The sequence below is a fragment of the Engystomops pustulosus genome, chromosome 1 (genome assembly GCF_040894005.1).
Source record: "Engystomops pustulosus chromosome 1, aEngPut4.maternal, whole genome shotgun sequence".
Taxonomy (NCBI): domain Eukaryota; kingdom Metazoa; phylum Chordata; class Amphibia; order Anura; family Leptodactylidae; genus Engystomops; species Engystomops pustulosus.
Window position 1 is genome coordinate 254,385,810 of NC_092411.1, and position 18,766 is coordinate 254,404,575.

General features: G+C 42.4%; 1 protein-coding gene across 1 annotated transcript in view; it reads right to left on the bottom strand.

Annotated features, from left to right (window-relative positions):
- The window catches only part of GRXCR1 (glutaredoxin and cysteine rich domain containing 1), a 46,083-nt gene that overhangs the window by 12,622 nt on the left and 14,695 nt on the right, over nt 1-18,766 (bottom strand). The window contains exon 3 of the mRNA XM_072145436.1: nt 6,941-7,180. Coding sequence (XP_072001537.1) covers nt 6,941-7,180 — 240 coding nt within the window. The remainder of the gene's footprint in view (nt 1-6,940; nt 7,181-18,766) is intronic.

The following is an 18,766-nucleotide window of genomic DNA, read 5'->3' on the forward strand; positions in this document are numbered from 1 at the left end:
TGGATTACATTGAGACTAGACATGACCTGCTAACCCTGCTAATGCAAAGGGTTAGGTAGGTGTTGCAAAACTCATCCCTATCCATGCCAGGAGCTGCTTGGTGAGCCTGATCACCTCACTAGGGGTCTCCAGCATGGAAATATTGTAATGCAGCTGAAAGTCTCTCCTTGTGATGCAAGGGTTAACGCTGTTCACCAATCAGAGTTCCTGTGTTACTGTGATGGTAGAAGCAAGCTGGTTTGATGAAAGAGCTTGCCACCTCACAAGGGGGGGTTATAAAACCCCTTGGGGGTGGGAGCTTGGGGGTCATTTGGGGGTTCAATGTCTTGCCCAGGAAGCAGAGGTGTCTGCGGGATGCTGCCCTGACACCATGGCCTGTCAGGAAACCAGGCCCAATGCAGAGCGCCACCACAGGGACTCTGCTCCAACACTCCTAACCCAGCCTGAAACGATTTAACAGGCTGTGTGCACACCTTCCTGAGGACCTGAGATCCAACCAGCTACCTCCAACCAGCTGAAATTTTGCCTTTTGCCAATAAAGAACTGTAAGTTATGCTTTACCAACGTGCCTCTAGTGATCCCTGGATCAGGTTGTGTACCACCAAGGGTGTCCCATCCTTAATCACCAGGGATCCTTATCTACACTCCAGGGTTGCACCCGGAAGAAACCTTCTCTATCGGTCTCTCCCTCCATTTTCATGTGCAACATCCCCCACCGGGGCCTAGCCTTTTCTTGGAGCCTGGAGACAGCCGGAGGCAGACGTTGAACAAAAACAACTTACAGTTCTTTATTGGAACCGACAGGAACAGAGGCAACGTGCCTTGACAGAATGGTGGAATGCTGGAGATGTAGTTGGAGGGAGCCACGGGATGGCTCATCAGCCTGGATGCAATGGCAGGCTAGGAGATAGTTGTGTCCTAGTAGGATGCTTCAGCTTGTCCTGGGTTGCTTCATGTATCACCCTTGAAGGTAGGATGATACCCCTTTCCTCACTCACTAACTAACTCACTCTTCAGGCAGGGAGCTGAGCTCTCCTGCTGTGGTCTGGTGTGCTGGCTGCACTGACTCTTAGCTGTACTCAGTCTGAAGTAGACTGGAAACTGAACTCTAGAAGTTTCCTGACCAGGGGTTTTGTTACTCCCACTGGTCAGGTGGTGGCTACTCCTCCAATTACATCTCAGCTCACAGAAACAGAGTGCAACACATGTGATTGGCTGCTGGAATTACATCACATAAAGCAATTAACTCCTGCCTTATCAGGCAGACTCCACCGCTGCGGTGCTCCCCTGTGTTATGTAGTGACCTGCTGTGGGGTTGATCAGACCCTTCACAGGCTGCAAGCTACATGGTGGGACGTATTCGCAACCACCACTCTGCCTTGACCTGCCAAGCTCAAAACGAGGTCTAAGATCCTGATACCAAGCACCGCAACCACCGCCATGCACTAGGCCGCACTAGCCGGCCACTCACATATTCCAGACCCCGGCTTCCTCCAGCTATCGAGAAAGGTCAGGCCCCAGTGGGGGATGGTGCACAGACACATCCTGGGCTGCTGATTTAGGTTGTAGTTTAAGTACTAGGTCACAAAAAGATTCACCATGACTTTCCTGGGGTGTTTGAGTCCTATGTGGGATGATTGCTCATACAATACACTGCAATATCTTTATACTTGAATTATTATGTATAGACGTGATATTGCAGTGTAACATGCCCATGAGAATTAGATTAATGATTGTGTTATAATAAGTTGTAACCATCTGCAGTGTCTGTGTGCATTAGGCAGGGGGTGCTGTGCAGCCAGGCTGAACACGTACAGCCGGAATAACACTTTAATATGATCCATGTTCCAAGAATATAAAAGGACTGTAGATAGAGTGGACTAGAGATGAGCAAATATCAATGAAGTTTTCATGTAGCCAAATTGACAAAGAAATACATTCACTGCACAATTCCAATGACACATCCAAATGACAGGATGATCATGGAGCTCCGAAATATAGTTTTGTTGTTTAATGTTGCCTTAATACCTATAAAACCAAAATTTTGCTAAAGAAAATAGGGTTTGTATCGCCATTGTCGGAAATCATCAGCTCTACTAACTTTTGATCATTTTTGTTCAAAAATTGGCAGCGATTTGGACATGGACGGTCATTCACTGTAAAGGTAAGTATTTTGATTGGGGATTTTGGGTTGTGGGGATACCTAACATGTTTATCATTTAATTTTAAAGTAATTTATATGTGCGATCTATGGAAAGAAGAAGGCAATTTCATTTTTTTTAATCTCTTTGCGCTCTTATTGGCATGTGAGTTTCCATTTTTCACTCCCACCTTCAAAAAGCCCAAACTTTTTTATTTCTACATGTACAGAGCAGTATGAGGGCTTGTTTTATGTGTAACAAATTGTACTTCCTAGGGACAGTATTTAACATTCCCTGTTGTATACTGGGAAGAGAGGGGATTCCAAATGCAGTGAAATAGAACTCTGCACTCCAAATGACACCTCCGCTTTAATCCTTAGGTTGGTACAACCACCGGGATCATAAATTTATATAGGTTTAATTAAGTTTGAATAGGTTTTAAAAAATGAAAACCATTTGTACAAAAAAAAAATTCTTTATTTCAACATGTTCTGATGCCAATAACTTTTTCATACTTCAGTGTATGCAGTGTGGGGTTTCATTTTTTGCAGGAAAAGCTGTTTTTATTGCTATTCGGGACTGTACCACTCTTTGATTGGGACACCTTTTGACTGGGACACCTAACATGTCTATGATTTTTTTGTTCATCTTTATTTGTGTTCTAGGGAAGGGAGGTAATTAAATTTTTAGGGTTTATTTAAATTTCTAGACCACCTAGCGTATTACAACCCTATAGAGCAGTGATGGCGAACCTTTTAGCGGTCAAGTACCCAGACTGCAACCCAAAAACCCCCCTTATTTATTACGAGGTGCCACCAACAATTACAGCAGTAACTTATTGCTCCCTGTTTTTCAACAACTTTCAATCATATTGGCCTCCTGAGGACAGCAACACAGTAGAAAGATGGAAAATTTGCATTATTCTAGCTTCTTTCCAGTGTCCCTCTGAACACAGAGAATCGTGGGGCCAGCAGGAAGTCCTTCAGAGATAATTTGGCCCTGTCTACTCATTCTCCCTCTTCCTACAGTCCCAAGTAGCAAAGTAAGTATCACTTTAAGATTCTTTGAGTCCTGTCTGGTGTGCTGGGGTGATGGCCCGGATGCCCACAGAAAGGGCTCAGAGTGCCACCTCTGGCACCCGTGCCATAGGTTCGCCACCACTGCTATAGAGGCTTCTACCATATACTTCATTATATGCAGTATATGGCAGTTTTGGTATGCCTCTAGCATAGACTCACAGCTGTCTTACCAAAATATGTTATCCAAGATGGCAGCGTGCATGCTAGACCAAATTGAGACACAGTTATGCGTTAGCGTTGCTACCCAAATTCCAAATATGCATTTTGCCATGGGCTGGGTGGATCATAGCTCCATAACTGTCCATAACTGACATATTGGTCATACAAGCAAATGGATTTTTATGATCATTTGTCTAAAAAGTGGGAGGAAATCTAAGAAAAGCTCAGAGTTGCCAGGACTACAGAGTTGTTAGTTGATAGATACCCCCTCCAGAGACAGAGACCCTCTACAGCAGTGATGGCCAAACTTTTACAGACCAAGTGCCCAAACTAATACAAAAAAACCACTTACATTTAACGAAGTGCCAACATGGTATTTTAAGCAGTAACTTATTGCTACCTGTTCTTCCACATCTTTCAATCGTATCAGCCCTTGAGGCCACCAATACAGTTGAAAGAAGGTGGGCAAATTCAGACTATCATTGCAGCTTCTCTCCAGGGTCTGTAGAAGAAGAATGGTGAGTCCAGCAGGATGACTTTCAAAGATATTGCAGCCCTGTCCACACCTTCTCACTTTTCCCACCATTCCAAACAGCCAATGAAGTGTTGCTTTAAAATAGCACTAAAAGCAGCACTAAAAGTTGCCTGGGACTGCAGGAAGATTCTGTTGGATTTGTTCCCGTCTGGTGACCCCTGTCTGTTCTGTGATGGCCTGAGTGCCATAGGTTCGCCACCACTGCTCTACAGTCTTAGAAGTGGGCCTTTCAGAGAATTTACTGATGAACAAGAAAAAACCTGGCATGACACCCCCTATTATACATGTATATTCCTATATTTCATCACGAAAGGGTTTTGTTTTTCCCTGTGCGCCCACCCACTACCTCTGAAGTGTGCCCGCCCACTACCTCTGAAGTGCACCCGCCCACTACCTCTGAAGTGCACCCGCCCACTACCTTTGTAGTTAAAATCTATTGACCAATGGAATCATAACCCATATCCAAAAATATAGTGCCACACAAGCACTGCAGTTTGCCAGCTTGGTAGGGCACATTTATTAATTCGTGGCACAAGGTCTTTTTCCTGGCGCCCGATATAAAAATGTTATAAAGGGGTTTAGAAGTTGGTGGACTTGCTGTTTGTTGGTCTAGTTATGTACTAAACATTCTGCCAAAAAGTGTTGGGAGACTAGAAGTGCAGAAAAAGTGTCAGGATCCAAAAGCTGTGCCCAAATTGAGCGACAATTTTCCGACGTCAGGAGTCGGAATTTTTAATAAATAAAATTAAGTTTCTGGTTTGCAATGAATAGACACGCTAATTCCGCCAACATTGGAGTCGATCTTACAGAATGGCTCTCAGTTCAGGTTCATTGGCTGGCATGGAGCATGTCTTTGTTACCTCTGCTATATCTTCTGCCCTAGCCGTAGTGGTTCAGGGAAGACAGCAGATGGCTAGTATACATACCTGCCATCTGGTATATATGCTACATGGGATCATTTCTAGGAGCTAAATGGCATTTCTTGCTAACATTGAGATGCACAAACATTCTCTATACATTCAAAAAAAACCTTAAATTTATTTACTTATTTCAATAATTTTAAAGTTAAGTAACTTTGCACCTGTAATAAGTAATATAATATATTTACAGATGTACATGACACAACAACAATATATCTAGACCCCAAAACAAATGCTGGGAAATTCTGTAAAGACATCCTGCATGTAAGCAATGTAGACTTTTTGCAGCTGTGAAGTCTACAGAAATAAAAATGGTGCTTTATCTGGTCAGTAATTCACATTTGTATATGTGAGCTAAAACCATTAAAGGGTCCAATGCATAAAAAGCTTCATATGTCTCATAGATTGCAAGCTCTTGTGAGCAATCTAACCACAATATTGCCCTTATTTTCTCTGTATATGTACCTTATGATGTGTGCAGTGCTGTGGAATATGATGCCGCTATATAGATAAAGGTTTATCGTTATTATTATTATTATTATTAATATTAGTAGTAGCAAAGTTCAGAATTTTTGACTGTATGACTTGATGAACTGTATCCAGACCCTCATATGACTATTTAGAGTTTCTTTACTTTCAATGTTTCATAACTTTATTCCCAGGATTAATTCCATGGATTCTTCTCCTTACAGACTAAGGCTATATTCACACTGCTGTTGCCCACCGTACCATACCGTAGCGGGCAACGCAGCGCACGGGGAGAGGAGGAGGAGGTGAGCGCAGCACGGCGCCGTACTACGGAGAAAGATAGGACGTTGGGCGCCGTGTGCCCATTGCCGTCTATGGGGGACGTATATCGGCCGTATATATAAGTTGGCCGTATATACGTCCCCCATACGGCAGTGTGAATGTAGCCTAAGGCTACATTCAGACAATGTATGCATGCCATACCGTAGTATGACGGGCATACATCAGCGCTATAGGAATATACAGCACACAACGCCGTATCACGTAGAAACATAGGACATGTCCTATCTTTCTACAGGCTACGGAGTGGTACAATGCCGCACGTGTGTGTGAATGAAGCCTAAGCTCCATCCTGCACTCCATTGACTTCTACATTTAGACAGGTAATTCCGGCAGAAGGGGGCAGATTAGGTGTCAGATCTGTTGCCAGTGTAGCTCTGTACTACTTCTCATGACTAGTTCACACCCAGCAGAACATTCATATTGCTCATCATGCAGCACAGTGTCTGTCTTAGATGTAGTTGTAGTGATGGGTCACGAATCAGCAGCCAGGAACCTCACATAAACTCCTGACTTTCTTGATACTTGCTGTACTAATTACTCAATTGATATTGCTCGTTCTCAGACCCTTGCTACATTTTTGAATATTCTATGCTGTACCTTTCTTTACCTTGCTGCTATCTTGGTTATGACCTGTGTGTCCTTAACTACACTCATGTCTGTATTTCTTTGTTTGTTTTATTGGGAATCAAAGGGGTTTTAAAAGGGGATCCTATCCTCTACCCTTAAAGGGAACCTGCCATCAGCAACTGGCCTAATAAACCACAACTAGAATATTGTCAAGCAGCGTAACACATTCTAGTTTATGTTTCTTTCGTGGAGCATAGCGGTGGCATCATCCAGAAAATCAACTTTGAAGTGAGATGTAAATTGGTTGTATAAAGTCATGGAGGCAGAGAGTTTAACATTTAAGACAAAGTGGGGATCTCTGAACACCACCTCCTCTGTGACTGACATCATGCATCGTACTTCAGGAGATCCGGTTACCGATGTCTCTGGATGCAGGACAATTATTTACAGTGAAGGGGGATTTCTGAGGAAGAGAGAGCTTGACTTCAGTGTTATAATCTCCGCCTCCTTGACTTTATAAAACCAATTTACATCTCACTTAAAAGTAGATTTTCTGGAGGATACCACCATACTGGATCATGAAAGAAACATCAACTAGAAGCTGCTCAGCTGCTTGACAACATACTGATAAAGGTTTATTTCTAATGACAGGTTCCCTTTAACACTATACAGTAAACTTAATCAAATCAAATCTAAATAAAATAAAGTATGATATACATTGTCACTCACCCCAAGGTAATGGCCATCAATGAATACAACAGGTAGAGATGGCATTTCAGATACCCGGCGACATCTCTCGTCAAGCTCTTTACCGTATTCACTATTGAGAGCAATATTCTTTTCCTCAAACTTTACTATGTGATTCTGGAAGATTTTCCGGACCATTTCACACCTCTCAAAAGTGTTCCTTACCACGCGCAGACTTGTCGTGTAAATCACGATGCGTCCGTATTCTAAGGTCGTACTGGACTGCAACAAAATACAAGATCAGTATTAAAAGGTACATGTTATTTTCACATTGAGGCAAAATTTACTGATCAGATTACAACAAAAATATTTTTAAAACGTCTCATTTTTTTAAAGAAGAATAACAGTCAACAAAATCCATCATGATACACCAGGGGCACGTAACAGGGTTTGCTCATAAAAGAAAATTCTCAAATTTCAATCTCGTAGTGATGTTAACACAATAAAGATCATTTTTAAGCCCTTACTTTACAATTTTACTCAGTTTATCTCCTATCGGTCAGTGATTGCAGGGTGTGGGTGGGGACTCTCCAAGCAAATACTTCATGATCCATCTAGTGCTGTGAGTTGACAATGTGGTTAGATAATCAGGGTACAGGTTTATGTACACTTTAATCTGGGTTCTGAACATTCACTAGTATCTGATACTTGGAAAGAGAAATGAGACAGATCAGAGATGATGAGTTCCATGAGATGCATATTACACATGACATTCTCAGCTCTGCTACATCTCAGCCATATCAGCCATAACATACTGTCAGATCTACTAAATGCCTAAATTTCTTTCCCTCCCCTGGATAAAGACCTTATCTGCCTGTAATTTGTAGCTTCACTCTCCTCACAATGTGATGTGTTGCTTGCTGGCAGGAAGTCAGTGTGTATGTGTGAGCTTGTCCTGGAGTGCAGAGAGGAGCTCAGTGCAGCATCAGACAGGAGAATAATATGTCTGCTGACACTCAACTCAGAAGATCTAGGGTCAGGTCTAGGGGTAAGGAAAATTATATACACCAGGACTGATAGAGACAGGTTGGAATTATATTTGTGAAATCCTGTATTTTTGTTAATAACATTATATTAGAGAATGTATTATTTTGTTACCCTGAGTATATGTAAGAATATTGTCTTCATGTGAATACTCCTTTAATCATAGGTCCAGGCACTGTGACTGTGATAATCTTCTTATATCTATGGCCTCCTTTCTTCTTAAATCAACTTTTAAAACTATGCTAATGAGCCTTGGAGTCTGCCCTAGCCCCACTGTGATCTGGCTTTATAGACTGTTACACTATCTAACCCTCAACCCTACTCACTAAGTACTGAGAATACAGAATACTGCACAAGATCACAGAGGGGATAGGGTAGCCCCTACGGCTCATTTGCATGATTTTAAAAGTTGATTTTATAAGGAAGGAGGTTATGGATAACAAATATAAGTAGATTACCACAGCCATGATGCCTGGATCTATGAGTAAGTGTCCCTTGTTTATCTTGATGGATTTTCAGCATACATTTCCTTTAACATGTCAATTAATGCGGCAAATTACAATCTTTGCAAATGCCTGGAACTGCAGTGACTTTGCCAGTTATTTTCCCATCCTTAACCACCTTTAGGACTTGTATAACAAAACTATAAACTTCATGGAAAGTCTTCAAAGAAGAATTTGGAGAATTTTTTTTCGTAAACAAAGCCAATAAATATGAGGTATAAAGTTATACCTCCAGCATTAAATGCTCCATTTCAAACAGTAAAGGTTTTATGATGTTTTGACTTGGGCATTTTCCCTACCAAATGCTACTGTGACTGTGTGTAAAGGCAAAATTTAGACTATTTATTGATCTACGTTGTAAAGATAAGTTAGGAAGATGTAACTAAAGGCTGGGACATATCCAGGTGTATACACATACAGGAGAATACATTGTCCAGTTCAATCCTTTAAAAGCGAGAGAATGAGTGAACCACCAGCCAATCACTGGCTGCTACTGATTTTCATGTCGTTTCCTAAGTGTTGTGACTGTCCTGATATAGATAGTTACATTACTAGGGACCTCCTTGAGTGTACACTCAGTGGAGGCCTGGGATGGATGCAATACAGTAGCATCCATCCCCCAAAGGCTTTTATGGCCCCTGCTGACATATATTGTGCAGATGGAGGCAAAAAGGTTGCCTCTGACTGCCAGTATAAGACTATGGATATTTGCTCAGTGACATGACTACTGCATTGAACTTCTCTACAGCCCCTCTGTTCTAGCAAACTTCTGGTTGAATACTACAGCAGTTGGGGTAGAGAAAAATGCCAGAGGTGCAGTACAATCCCGAGACGTAAGAGCACAACAATTTGAGGACACAACCCCAAGTAGATTTGGAAAAGTTTTATTCCTGTAATATGAATCAATTATTCACAGTCCTGCTGTTAATAACAACATACACAAAAGTATGACTAAATATTTGACAGAACCACTCCAAATAAAGTCAGTGGGGGTCATTTATCTTATCTCCGTTGTGGCTTGTTTTTGCCTGTCTTTTTTCTGCTATTCCATCTGGTAATTTATCAATCTCACTTTTTCTCTGTGTTACATGGGGTATTTTTCAGATCTCTTTTTGTGACATTTGTTACAAATGTCTCAAAATTGTCGCACAAATGTCTCAAGTCGCTTCTTTCCATTTTCTAAGTTTTCCTTAAGTATGGTGTCGTCTGGAGTTTTAGCGCCAAAAAATGTCGGAATTTTTAGATCATTTTAATAGATAAATGTAATTTCCGACATTTAGCACATCCAGATTAGGAGATAAATTTGTCTTAGTGATGTCCGGCGGACTTCAGTGAACATTTCAAAAAGTCCCCAAAAATGCGCAAAAATTGCAATGCACCAAAAAAATAGGAATAAAAAATATAGATAAATGACCCCCAGTGTGTACTAAATCCCACCCTGTATAACAATTAAACACAGACACCAAATTAAATTGAGATTGTGCTTTTATACTCTTATTAGATGTTCTGACCATTGGGACAGCATTGTACAAGAAACCAAGATTCTCGTTTATAATCCTATACAGCAACTCCTATGTTCATTCCTTGTGCAGGGAATTATAACTCTGCTGTGGTTATAAGGTCTCTATATTCATTATACTTCACATATCTGATGATACTGTCAGGAGATGACTCTTTTTATACCGTAGGGATCAATAGTAAGAAATACAATGGCAGGAATTAGACTAACCATACAGTAACTTTAGCTCTGAGATAAAGGTGTGTGGAGATAACCTTACCTTCCAGTGATAAGGTTCTACTTCACCTAACTGGGGTTCACTAGAACTTAACCATTATTAATGAACAGAGAATATTAACCCTTCGCTGCAGTGAAGTGTTGTGGAAATTGCTGTGTTTTCAGTCTATATCATGTAATTGAGACCTGCACATGGGCCCCTCTCCTGACATGACAATTGTATTGAATTATTAGACTCCCCTTGAGATTTCACTTACAAATAATCTCTTCTTATATATTTATAATGTGCAATTCTTTTGTAATAACTCCAGGACATGAAAAAAATAGTTTGTTAATAGTGGTTATTAACATTTGGGGTTGTCCGTTTCATAGTGTCCAATCGGTGCTGAGAACATTTGATTGGACAGGGAAACTACCCCACAACCGGTTACAACAGGTAACACCCACTTGTCTTACTACACATACATTTCTTGGAGGAACTGTACAACATAGAGTGCTGATAAAAGATGACTGAGAATTGATCGTTCTGGAAAGACTTCATTGCAAATACAATATTATAGGTAAAAAAAATACATGTCCATCAAGATTAACCCAGAAGGGATAGAGGGGAGGGGTGTGAGGAAACGAAATTTTATATTATATGTAAGAAGGCATCTAGGTCTTTTTTGGAGCTTTCCGCAGTCTCCGCTGTGCTCTGCTCCTGGGTTTAACTATTTCACAAATTTATAGTTCTTACAGCAAAGAAACCTTATCGCTTCTGGAGACTAAACCTTGTTTATCTTCAAACAAAGACAATGGGGCTCATTTACTAAAGTCGCACTACTCACTTTCGTTGGACTGTTCACCTTGTTTCGGGGATTACACGGCTTGGACAGGTATTTAAGAAGTGTCTGCGCTGGGATTTTTGCTAATTACAAAAAAGGTCCCTAGGGACCTCACTCAGACCCATTGGTCTAAAACTTAACTTTTAATATGTTTGCGCATTAAAAAGTCTTGCTTGGATTGCTGAAACCTATTTGAAAACACACGATTAAAATTTCTACAAATCCATGGCGTAGGATATATTATTATTTGTAAGCAGGTCCAGGTAGAGCGGGGTTGTCTATTGTGTCAGTCCAATACAGGGGGAACCACTAGGGGTCGCCAGTGGTATAGTTCTAATTTATCTATGTATTAAATCAGTAATGTTTTTATTAACTCTGCAACTTTGTTGCTATAATTGTATTCACTGATGTTACAGTGTGCTACTGTTGGCTGACTTCCAAGTCACTATTTACTGGTATATAGATCCACTAGAGGGGGTCAGCCCCGCTTTCATGTACTTCCCCCTCCTCCCCCCCTCTTTGGTGGCCTGTCTCTTATGCCCTACCTATAGAAAACAGCGTTTTATAAATGAATTATATATGTGGGATGTAGAAAAAATATATTATATTTTAAAAAAAACCTTCTATTTTGGAATAATTTGATAATCTATCAAGATAAATATTTTGTTGGAATTTTTTCATCCTTAAAGGAAACCTACCACTTGTAGTGGCAGGTTTCTGATGGAAATACCGGGCACCAGCTCAGGGTGAGCTGGTGCCGGAGCGTATTTTTGTTAGTGTTTTTACACTTTTTAAACTTTATAGCCGGCGCAGGCAGGTACGCGCTCGGCGCTTACCGCGCGCGGCTACATAGGAAGTGAAGGAGAGCCGCGCGCATGGTAAGCGCCGAGCGCGTACCTCCCTGCGCCGAAGCAGCTTCAGCTATAAGGTTTAAAACGTGTTTTAAACCGCAATACAGCGGTTTAAAACACTAACAAAAATACGCTCCGGCACCAGCTCACCCTGAGCTGGTGCTCGGTATTGCCATCGGAAACCTGCCACTTCAAGTGGAAGGTTTCCTTTAATGGGGTCAACCTAGAATTAAAACTATATTATTCTACATAAATCTGATTCCTGTCATCATTAATCCATTGCTAATCATGTGTTGCACATTTAATATAAATCTATACAAACAGCAATGAGAAATACATTGGCTTAATTTAAACATAATTGTTTCAACTGGTAAGATTGGATGTAGCCCAAATCGATTTTACAAATGGTTTGAGCCACACCGAGTATACTTTAAAACGTACGAATACAGGCGCCCTATACTTACCATCTGGTGTAAAGAAACTAAGTTCCCACACAAGCGTACTTGACAGCCCGATGTAGGGCCTTGGTGCCGGCGCATGCGCTTTCCACCTTACGCAATGAAAAAATCAAAGTCCATGCGCATGCGCACTTTAACACTCCTACGGACGGACCTGTAATCTAAGTGCCAGCGCAGGCGCACTGTCACTATCCTTTCGGTGAAAAGAAGTAAAGTCGGTTCACATGCGCGGCGCACGAGTAGGACGTAAGTATTAAGCTCCAATTGGAATTCTTTATATCGTTGACAGGTACCAACCATTGGACAAAATCCCGTAAACCCCATGGATGACCAATCCAGTATTGGTCGGGCCGTTCTGACATCACAAACGGAGTCTTTAAAGCCCGACTCCTCATTTCCAACACTCATATATAGCCCCGGCACCCCTAAGGACGCCATCATCTTGGCGAAACATGTCGGGAGGGCTATTATTTCCTTTTTTTAGACAGCAATGATATGGTGTTTAGGGATCAGATCTTATGTCCATTAACAGTTAGAAAGTGAGGAGGAAAAATATTCACAGACAGGGAGAGCTCTAGTGGATCTATATACCAGTAAATAGTGACTTGGAAGTCAGCCAACAATAGCACACTGTAACATCAGTGAATACAATTATAGCAACAAAGTTGCAGAGTTAATAAAAACATTACTGATTTAATACATAGATAAATTAGAACTATACCACTGGCGACCCCTAGTGGTTCCCCCTGTATTGAACTGACACAATAGACAACTCCGCTCTACCTGGACCTGCTTACAAATAATAATATATCCTACGCCATGGATTTGTAGAAATTTTAATCGTGTGTTTTCAAATAGGTTTCAGCAATCCAAGCAAGACTTTTAAACATATTAAAAGTTAAGTTTTAGACCAATGGGTCTCAGTGAGGTCCCTAGGGACCTTTTTTGTAATTAACTAATCTGTGTGTATGGACCCAGTCACATAACACATCCACGTTTAGTACATGAGATCTTTTTGTGGCGCTGGCTTCCATGTGACACAATTCAGGGACCGCGCCGTCAGATGATCAAACTGATTCGGACTGAGCGCGGGATTTCAAATTGTGACGCAAGCCCAAGCACTTACATGTGCAACTAAAAAGATGGTGAACTCTGTTGGACATGAGCGGGGAAGTGACACTTGCAGAATATTTGGCGCACGATCTTGGTGAATCATGGCACAGTGCATTATTGTTGACAATGCATTTTCGGTGAACTACAGCGGGAATGTAAGTAAATGTTCCCCATAGTTCTTTTGTCTTGTCAGTTTAACCTGGAACTACTTTTTAATATAATCTTTCATTATTACTCAGACCCTCCGTAATCCTTACTTTTGTGGCTTTTCGTTGTACCCTACCAGCACCAGGGCCTACGTTTTATGGACTGGTGCCCATAACTGGATGGCATATTCCAAAGTAAATATTACTTCCTTATCCTGAGAGTCCATACATCATACATGACAAGATCCTACTAGCTTTAGAGGCAGCTGATTGACATTGCCTGCTCTTATTTAATCTATGATCTGTGTGCAGATTATTTGTCCCTAAGTAAGTAACCTTATATTTATCCACATTGAACCTCTTTTGCCAAGTGGATGACCAAACTCTCATTGGGGGAGATTTATCATGTAGTGGCACATAGTACGCAAGGGCGTGATTTGCCACCACCACTCCTGTTGTGCCAGATATATCAAGAGGCATAAACCTCCTGTTATACTAGGGCAGTGGTGGCGAACCTATGGCACTGGTGCCAGAGGCGGCACTCGGAACCCTCTCTGTGGGCACCCAGGCCATCACCCCAGAATGAAGTTCACCAGACAGAACTCAAAGAATCTTCCTGCAGAACCTTCCTATAATGATAGATGAATATGCCCTCCTCCTTTCAACTGGGTTGGTGTCCTTGGGAGGCTGAAGGATTGAAAGTTGTCAATGAACAAGGAGAAATACATTACTGCTTAAAGTGCGCTGGCACTTTGCAATAAATAAGTGGCTTTTGGTTGAAGTTTGGGCACTCAGGCTCTAAAAGGTTCGCCATCACTGTACTAGGGGAATGATTGAGTTACCAGCCAATTGGATGCCAGACCCTGCCTGGCATAGAAATATGCTATAACCTTTGCCAGAACTGCCGCAGGCTATGGAGTTAGCGCAGAGTAAGAGGGTAAATAATTGCCATCCCTGGTGGTGCGCTAGGAATTGTAATTATTTCAAAGCTTGTACAAGGCTGGTGTGTAGGCCTTCCTAAATCTGGACTACAATATACTACACATATTGTTGTCATCTGTAATAATAGACAAAGTGCTATTAATCCTGTCTTCTATATTCTACATTAATAAACAAGCAAACAATATTGGGTCAAGCACAGAACCCTGGGGTACACCCCTTATAACCGGTGACCCTTCTGAGTAGGAATCGTTGACCACAACCTTCTGGTTACGATCCTTCAGCCAGTTGTCAATCCAATTGCAAATGATTCCTCCCAAAACCAATAGACCTTATTTTACCCATTAGGCGCCTATAAGAGACAAAGTCCAAGTACTGAAGTCCTAACATTTATATTGCAGGCAAACACTCACTAGTTGGTAATATCAGGATTTTCTCTCTTGTAGCAACTAAAATCCTGCAGAAAACACGGTAGATGTTCAGCTAGAAGATAAGAGGGGCCGTGGTTTGGGGGCAAGTTTTACCCTTTACCATTGAAGATTTATTAATAATTAAATAATAATTATAATTAATAATAAAGTTGTTAAGTTATACATATTTTCTATGATTTTTTGGGGGGTTATGTTTACTTCTTATTTTGATGGTAATTTTTACACTGATTGCTAATATTACACCTTGTATTCTTATAGTATTCAGCATTCAGTTCTCTTGCCACTAGTCATCCCTTTATCATCACAGACAGGATTACAATGAAAGATAACACCTCTATAATAGGATCCAGAATTCACAATAGGCGATGGTCACGGCTCACCTCCTCCACCTCCCTACACAATGACCTCTGGCAGGTCACATAGCATGCCTAGAAAACTTTCCCTAGACATCAGGGAACATCTCCAGACTATTGTACCTATGGCCCATGTGGAAGCAGTAAAGCATATCACATAATGCTGTTAACAGCAGCTCAGACAAAACATGTTCAAAAAGGAGAATAACAACATTTACAATTAAAAAAACATAATAATAACAGTAATCATACATTAAAATCCGCACAAAAAGTACTGACGACATACCTCCCAACTTTTGTAGTGGCAAAAGACTGACAAAAATATGTAGCGCGTCATGAAAAAAGGTCTCCTAAGCCACACCTTTTGTTCCTCCCCTTTTCCCACCCCCACACAGTATATTTTCCCCCTAAGTGCCCTAACTATCTTTACTTCAAATGCTGGCTCCCTCATATTCAGGCCCCCTCATATTATCAACCAAGCACCCTCCCACCTCATATTATCCCCCCCAGCAACGCCTCACCTCAATGCCTCATGTTATCCACCCAGCAACCGCCCACCTCATGTTATCCCCCCAGCACCCCTCACCTCATGTTATCCCCCCAGCACCCCTCACCTCATGTTATCCCTCCAGCACCCCTCCTCTCATGTTCTCATGTTATCCCCCCAGGATCCCCCCACCTCATGTTATCCCCCCTAGCACCCCATATCTCATGTTATCCCCCATCACCCCTTCTCTCATGTTGTCTTAGTGCCTTCACCATTTCTCCCTTACATTGTGGCTCCCTCATTTTCAGGCCCCCTCATAGTATCCCCCCAGCACACCCTCACCTCATATTATCCCCACAGCACCCCTCACCTTATGTTATCCCCCCAGCAGCCCTCCACCTCATGTTTTCCCACCAGGACCCCACCTCATATTATTACCCCAGCACCCCTCACCTCACATTATCCCCCAGCACCCCTCACCTCATATTATCCCATCCCTGCCCCTCCTCTCATGTTATTTTATAGATGCCATAAACTCTATGGGGCAAATTTACCAAAGGTTTTTCTCAAGAAACCTGGAGTACAAATCTCATGCATGCATTGGCTACCGTAACCAAAGGATATATGCCAGATGGGCACAATAAGAAAACATTTTACATGGCCGCATCACTCTCCCAAGATGAGTGTTGAAGAATGTACAAATCAAAATCCAACGAAAAATAGAAGGTGATATACGTAGATTATTAGTGGAGATCGTCAACTGTTTCTTTGATACATGTTATCTAGACTCAATCCATCCTCCATCTTATTCTGAGAAATGAATGAAGGCGTTCAGCTGAAGCAGATCAATATGATGAATTGCTTGGGAAATGACAATATAAATCATTGATGTGGAAAATGGAGCCTTCTCCTTATCCTTAACATTTATCATTGGAACAAAAGTCATGGGACTTCTAAATATCTGGAAGCAGCATGTGCAATAGCACAAAGCTGACTATGTAGGTGGCTGCGCTCATTGCTCCGTAGTAACACATCCATATATACAATGTAACTGTACATTACTGAAAATAAATATCAAATTTCTAAAACTATAATTACTTCTTGTCTCGAAATAAGTAGATTTCATAAGAGAGTTTTCAGACACAAATTGATAATTTAAAGAGAATTTACCATCAAAATCCATCGTGATAAAACAGGGACATTTACTCATAGATCCAGGCACCGTGATTTTAAAATCAACTTATTAAATTATACTGAACCCCTCTGTGATCTGGCTTTACTGACTGTTACACTTCAACTTCCTCAGTGCTCAGTGCTCAGTCCACACTTCCTGCGCACTACACAAGTACTGAGGGAGCAGTATAGAATGGCAATCCGAGCGCTCCTTTGCTGAAAAAGATTTATTCAAGAATACATGGCAGATATTTTTGCTATTTTGTTAAACTAGAAAAGTGAAATATCACATGGACATAAGTATTCAGCCCCTTTGGAGCCAGTACAAGCAGTATAAGTATAAGCAGCTTTGGAGCCAGTACAGCCAGGAGTCTTCTTGGGAATGATGCTACAAGTTTTTCACACCTGGATTTGGGGATCCTTTGCCTCCTCTTTTCAGATTCTCTCCAGTTCCCTCAGGTTGGATGGTGAACATTGGTGGAAGCTATTCTTAAGTCTCTCCAGAGATGCTGAATTGGGTTTAGGTCAGGGCTCAGGCTGGGCCGGTCAGGAATGGTCACAGAGATGTTCTGAAGCCGCTGCTTTGTTATTTTATCTGTTTGCTTAGGGTCAATGTCTTGTTGGAAGGTGAACCTTCGGCCCAGAGCATCATGAAGAGGATTTCATCCAGGATATCTCTGTATCTGTACTTGGCCACATTCATCTTTCCTTCAATCGCAACCAGTCATCCTGTCGGGACTGAATTTAGCAGGTGTTTTGGCAGGTATTTAATCAGTGTTGGGATTGTATTTGGCAGCTGATGATCGGCGCCTGGTTTTCTCCACACATACCACTTAGAATTAACACCAGGAAGCTCTTGTCGTCTCATCAGACCAGAGAACCTTATTTCTCATAGCATCGGAGTCCTTCATGTGTTTTGCACAATGTATGCGCATCTCCCATCTCCCTGCTGCATGTCTGTTAGCACGTAGCCGTCTGCAGGGTAGGTGCAGTGCGGCCATGACAGGCAGGGATGAGAGGAGAGAAAAATGATGGGTGGAGTGGTTAAAGGGGGGTGAAGCATTAGTGCTCAGATGATAGGTGGGTTTGAATCGGGGGGATGAGATAGTGAGGGGTTTATATACGGGGCTTAGGAAGGGCAGCCATCTTTTGGCTTGAGAAAATTGTCAGAGAAGGTTGTCAGGTCAGAGAGTTGATAGGTCAGGGCCAATCAGTGGGCAGCTAGGGGCACTAGGCTTAGGGGTTAGGCGCGTTAGTCATAGAAAGTGGTATAGGCAGATGGCGGAGGTAGAGGCCTTTTTAGAGAGGATGAGGGAGCAGGCCAGGGCTAAGGGCCTGGAGTGGGTCAAGAACCAGATGCAGGCTATGGAGAGGGACGGCATCGACTCACCCGGACGGCCAGCCAGTTCTAGACAATCACGGCCTCTGGAGCGGTTGAACCCATTGGGATCCTCACGTCATGGTCTGTGGAGGTCGAGTGCGGTGCCCAGTGGTTCGGGAAGCAGCCAGCAGAAGAGTTCCCGCGGTGCGTCGGGCGAAGAGCAGGCCGAGTCGCAGCAAGTTCCTGTCCGGGGAGCAGTCGGAGGATCCAAGATGGTGTCGACCACGAGGCAGCGGGGAGAAGAGGCGCAGTGGTGGCAAGGCGGCGAAGAAGGGTGGAGCGTGCGCAGCGCCACGGGAAGAGGAGGCAGGGCCTGGAGCCAGGACAAGGGGACAGAGTGGCTGCACCACCAGCTCAGCGGTGAGTTCCGGGGGTTCGAGAAGGGCGCCAGGAGGCAGTGGCTCTGCAAAGAGGCCGCAACAAGCGGCAC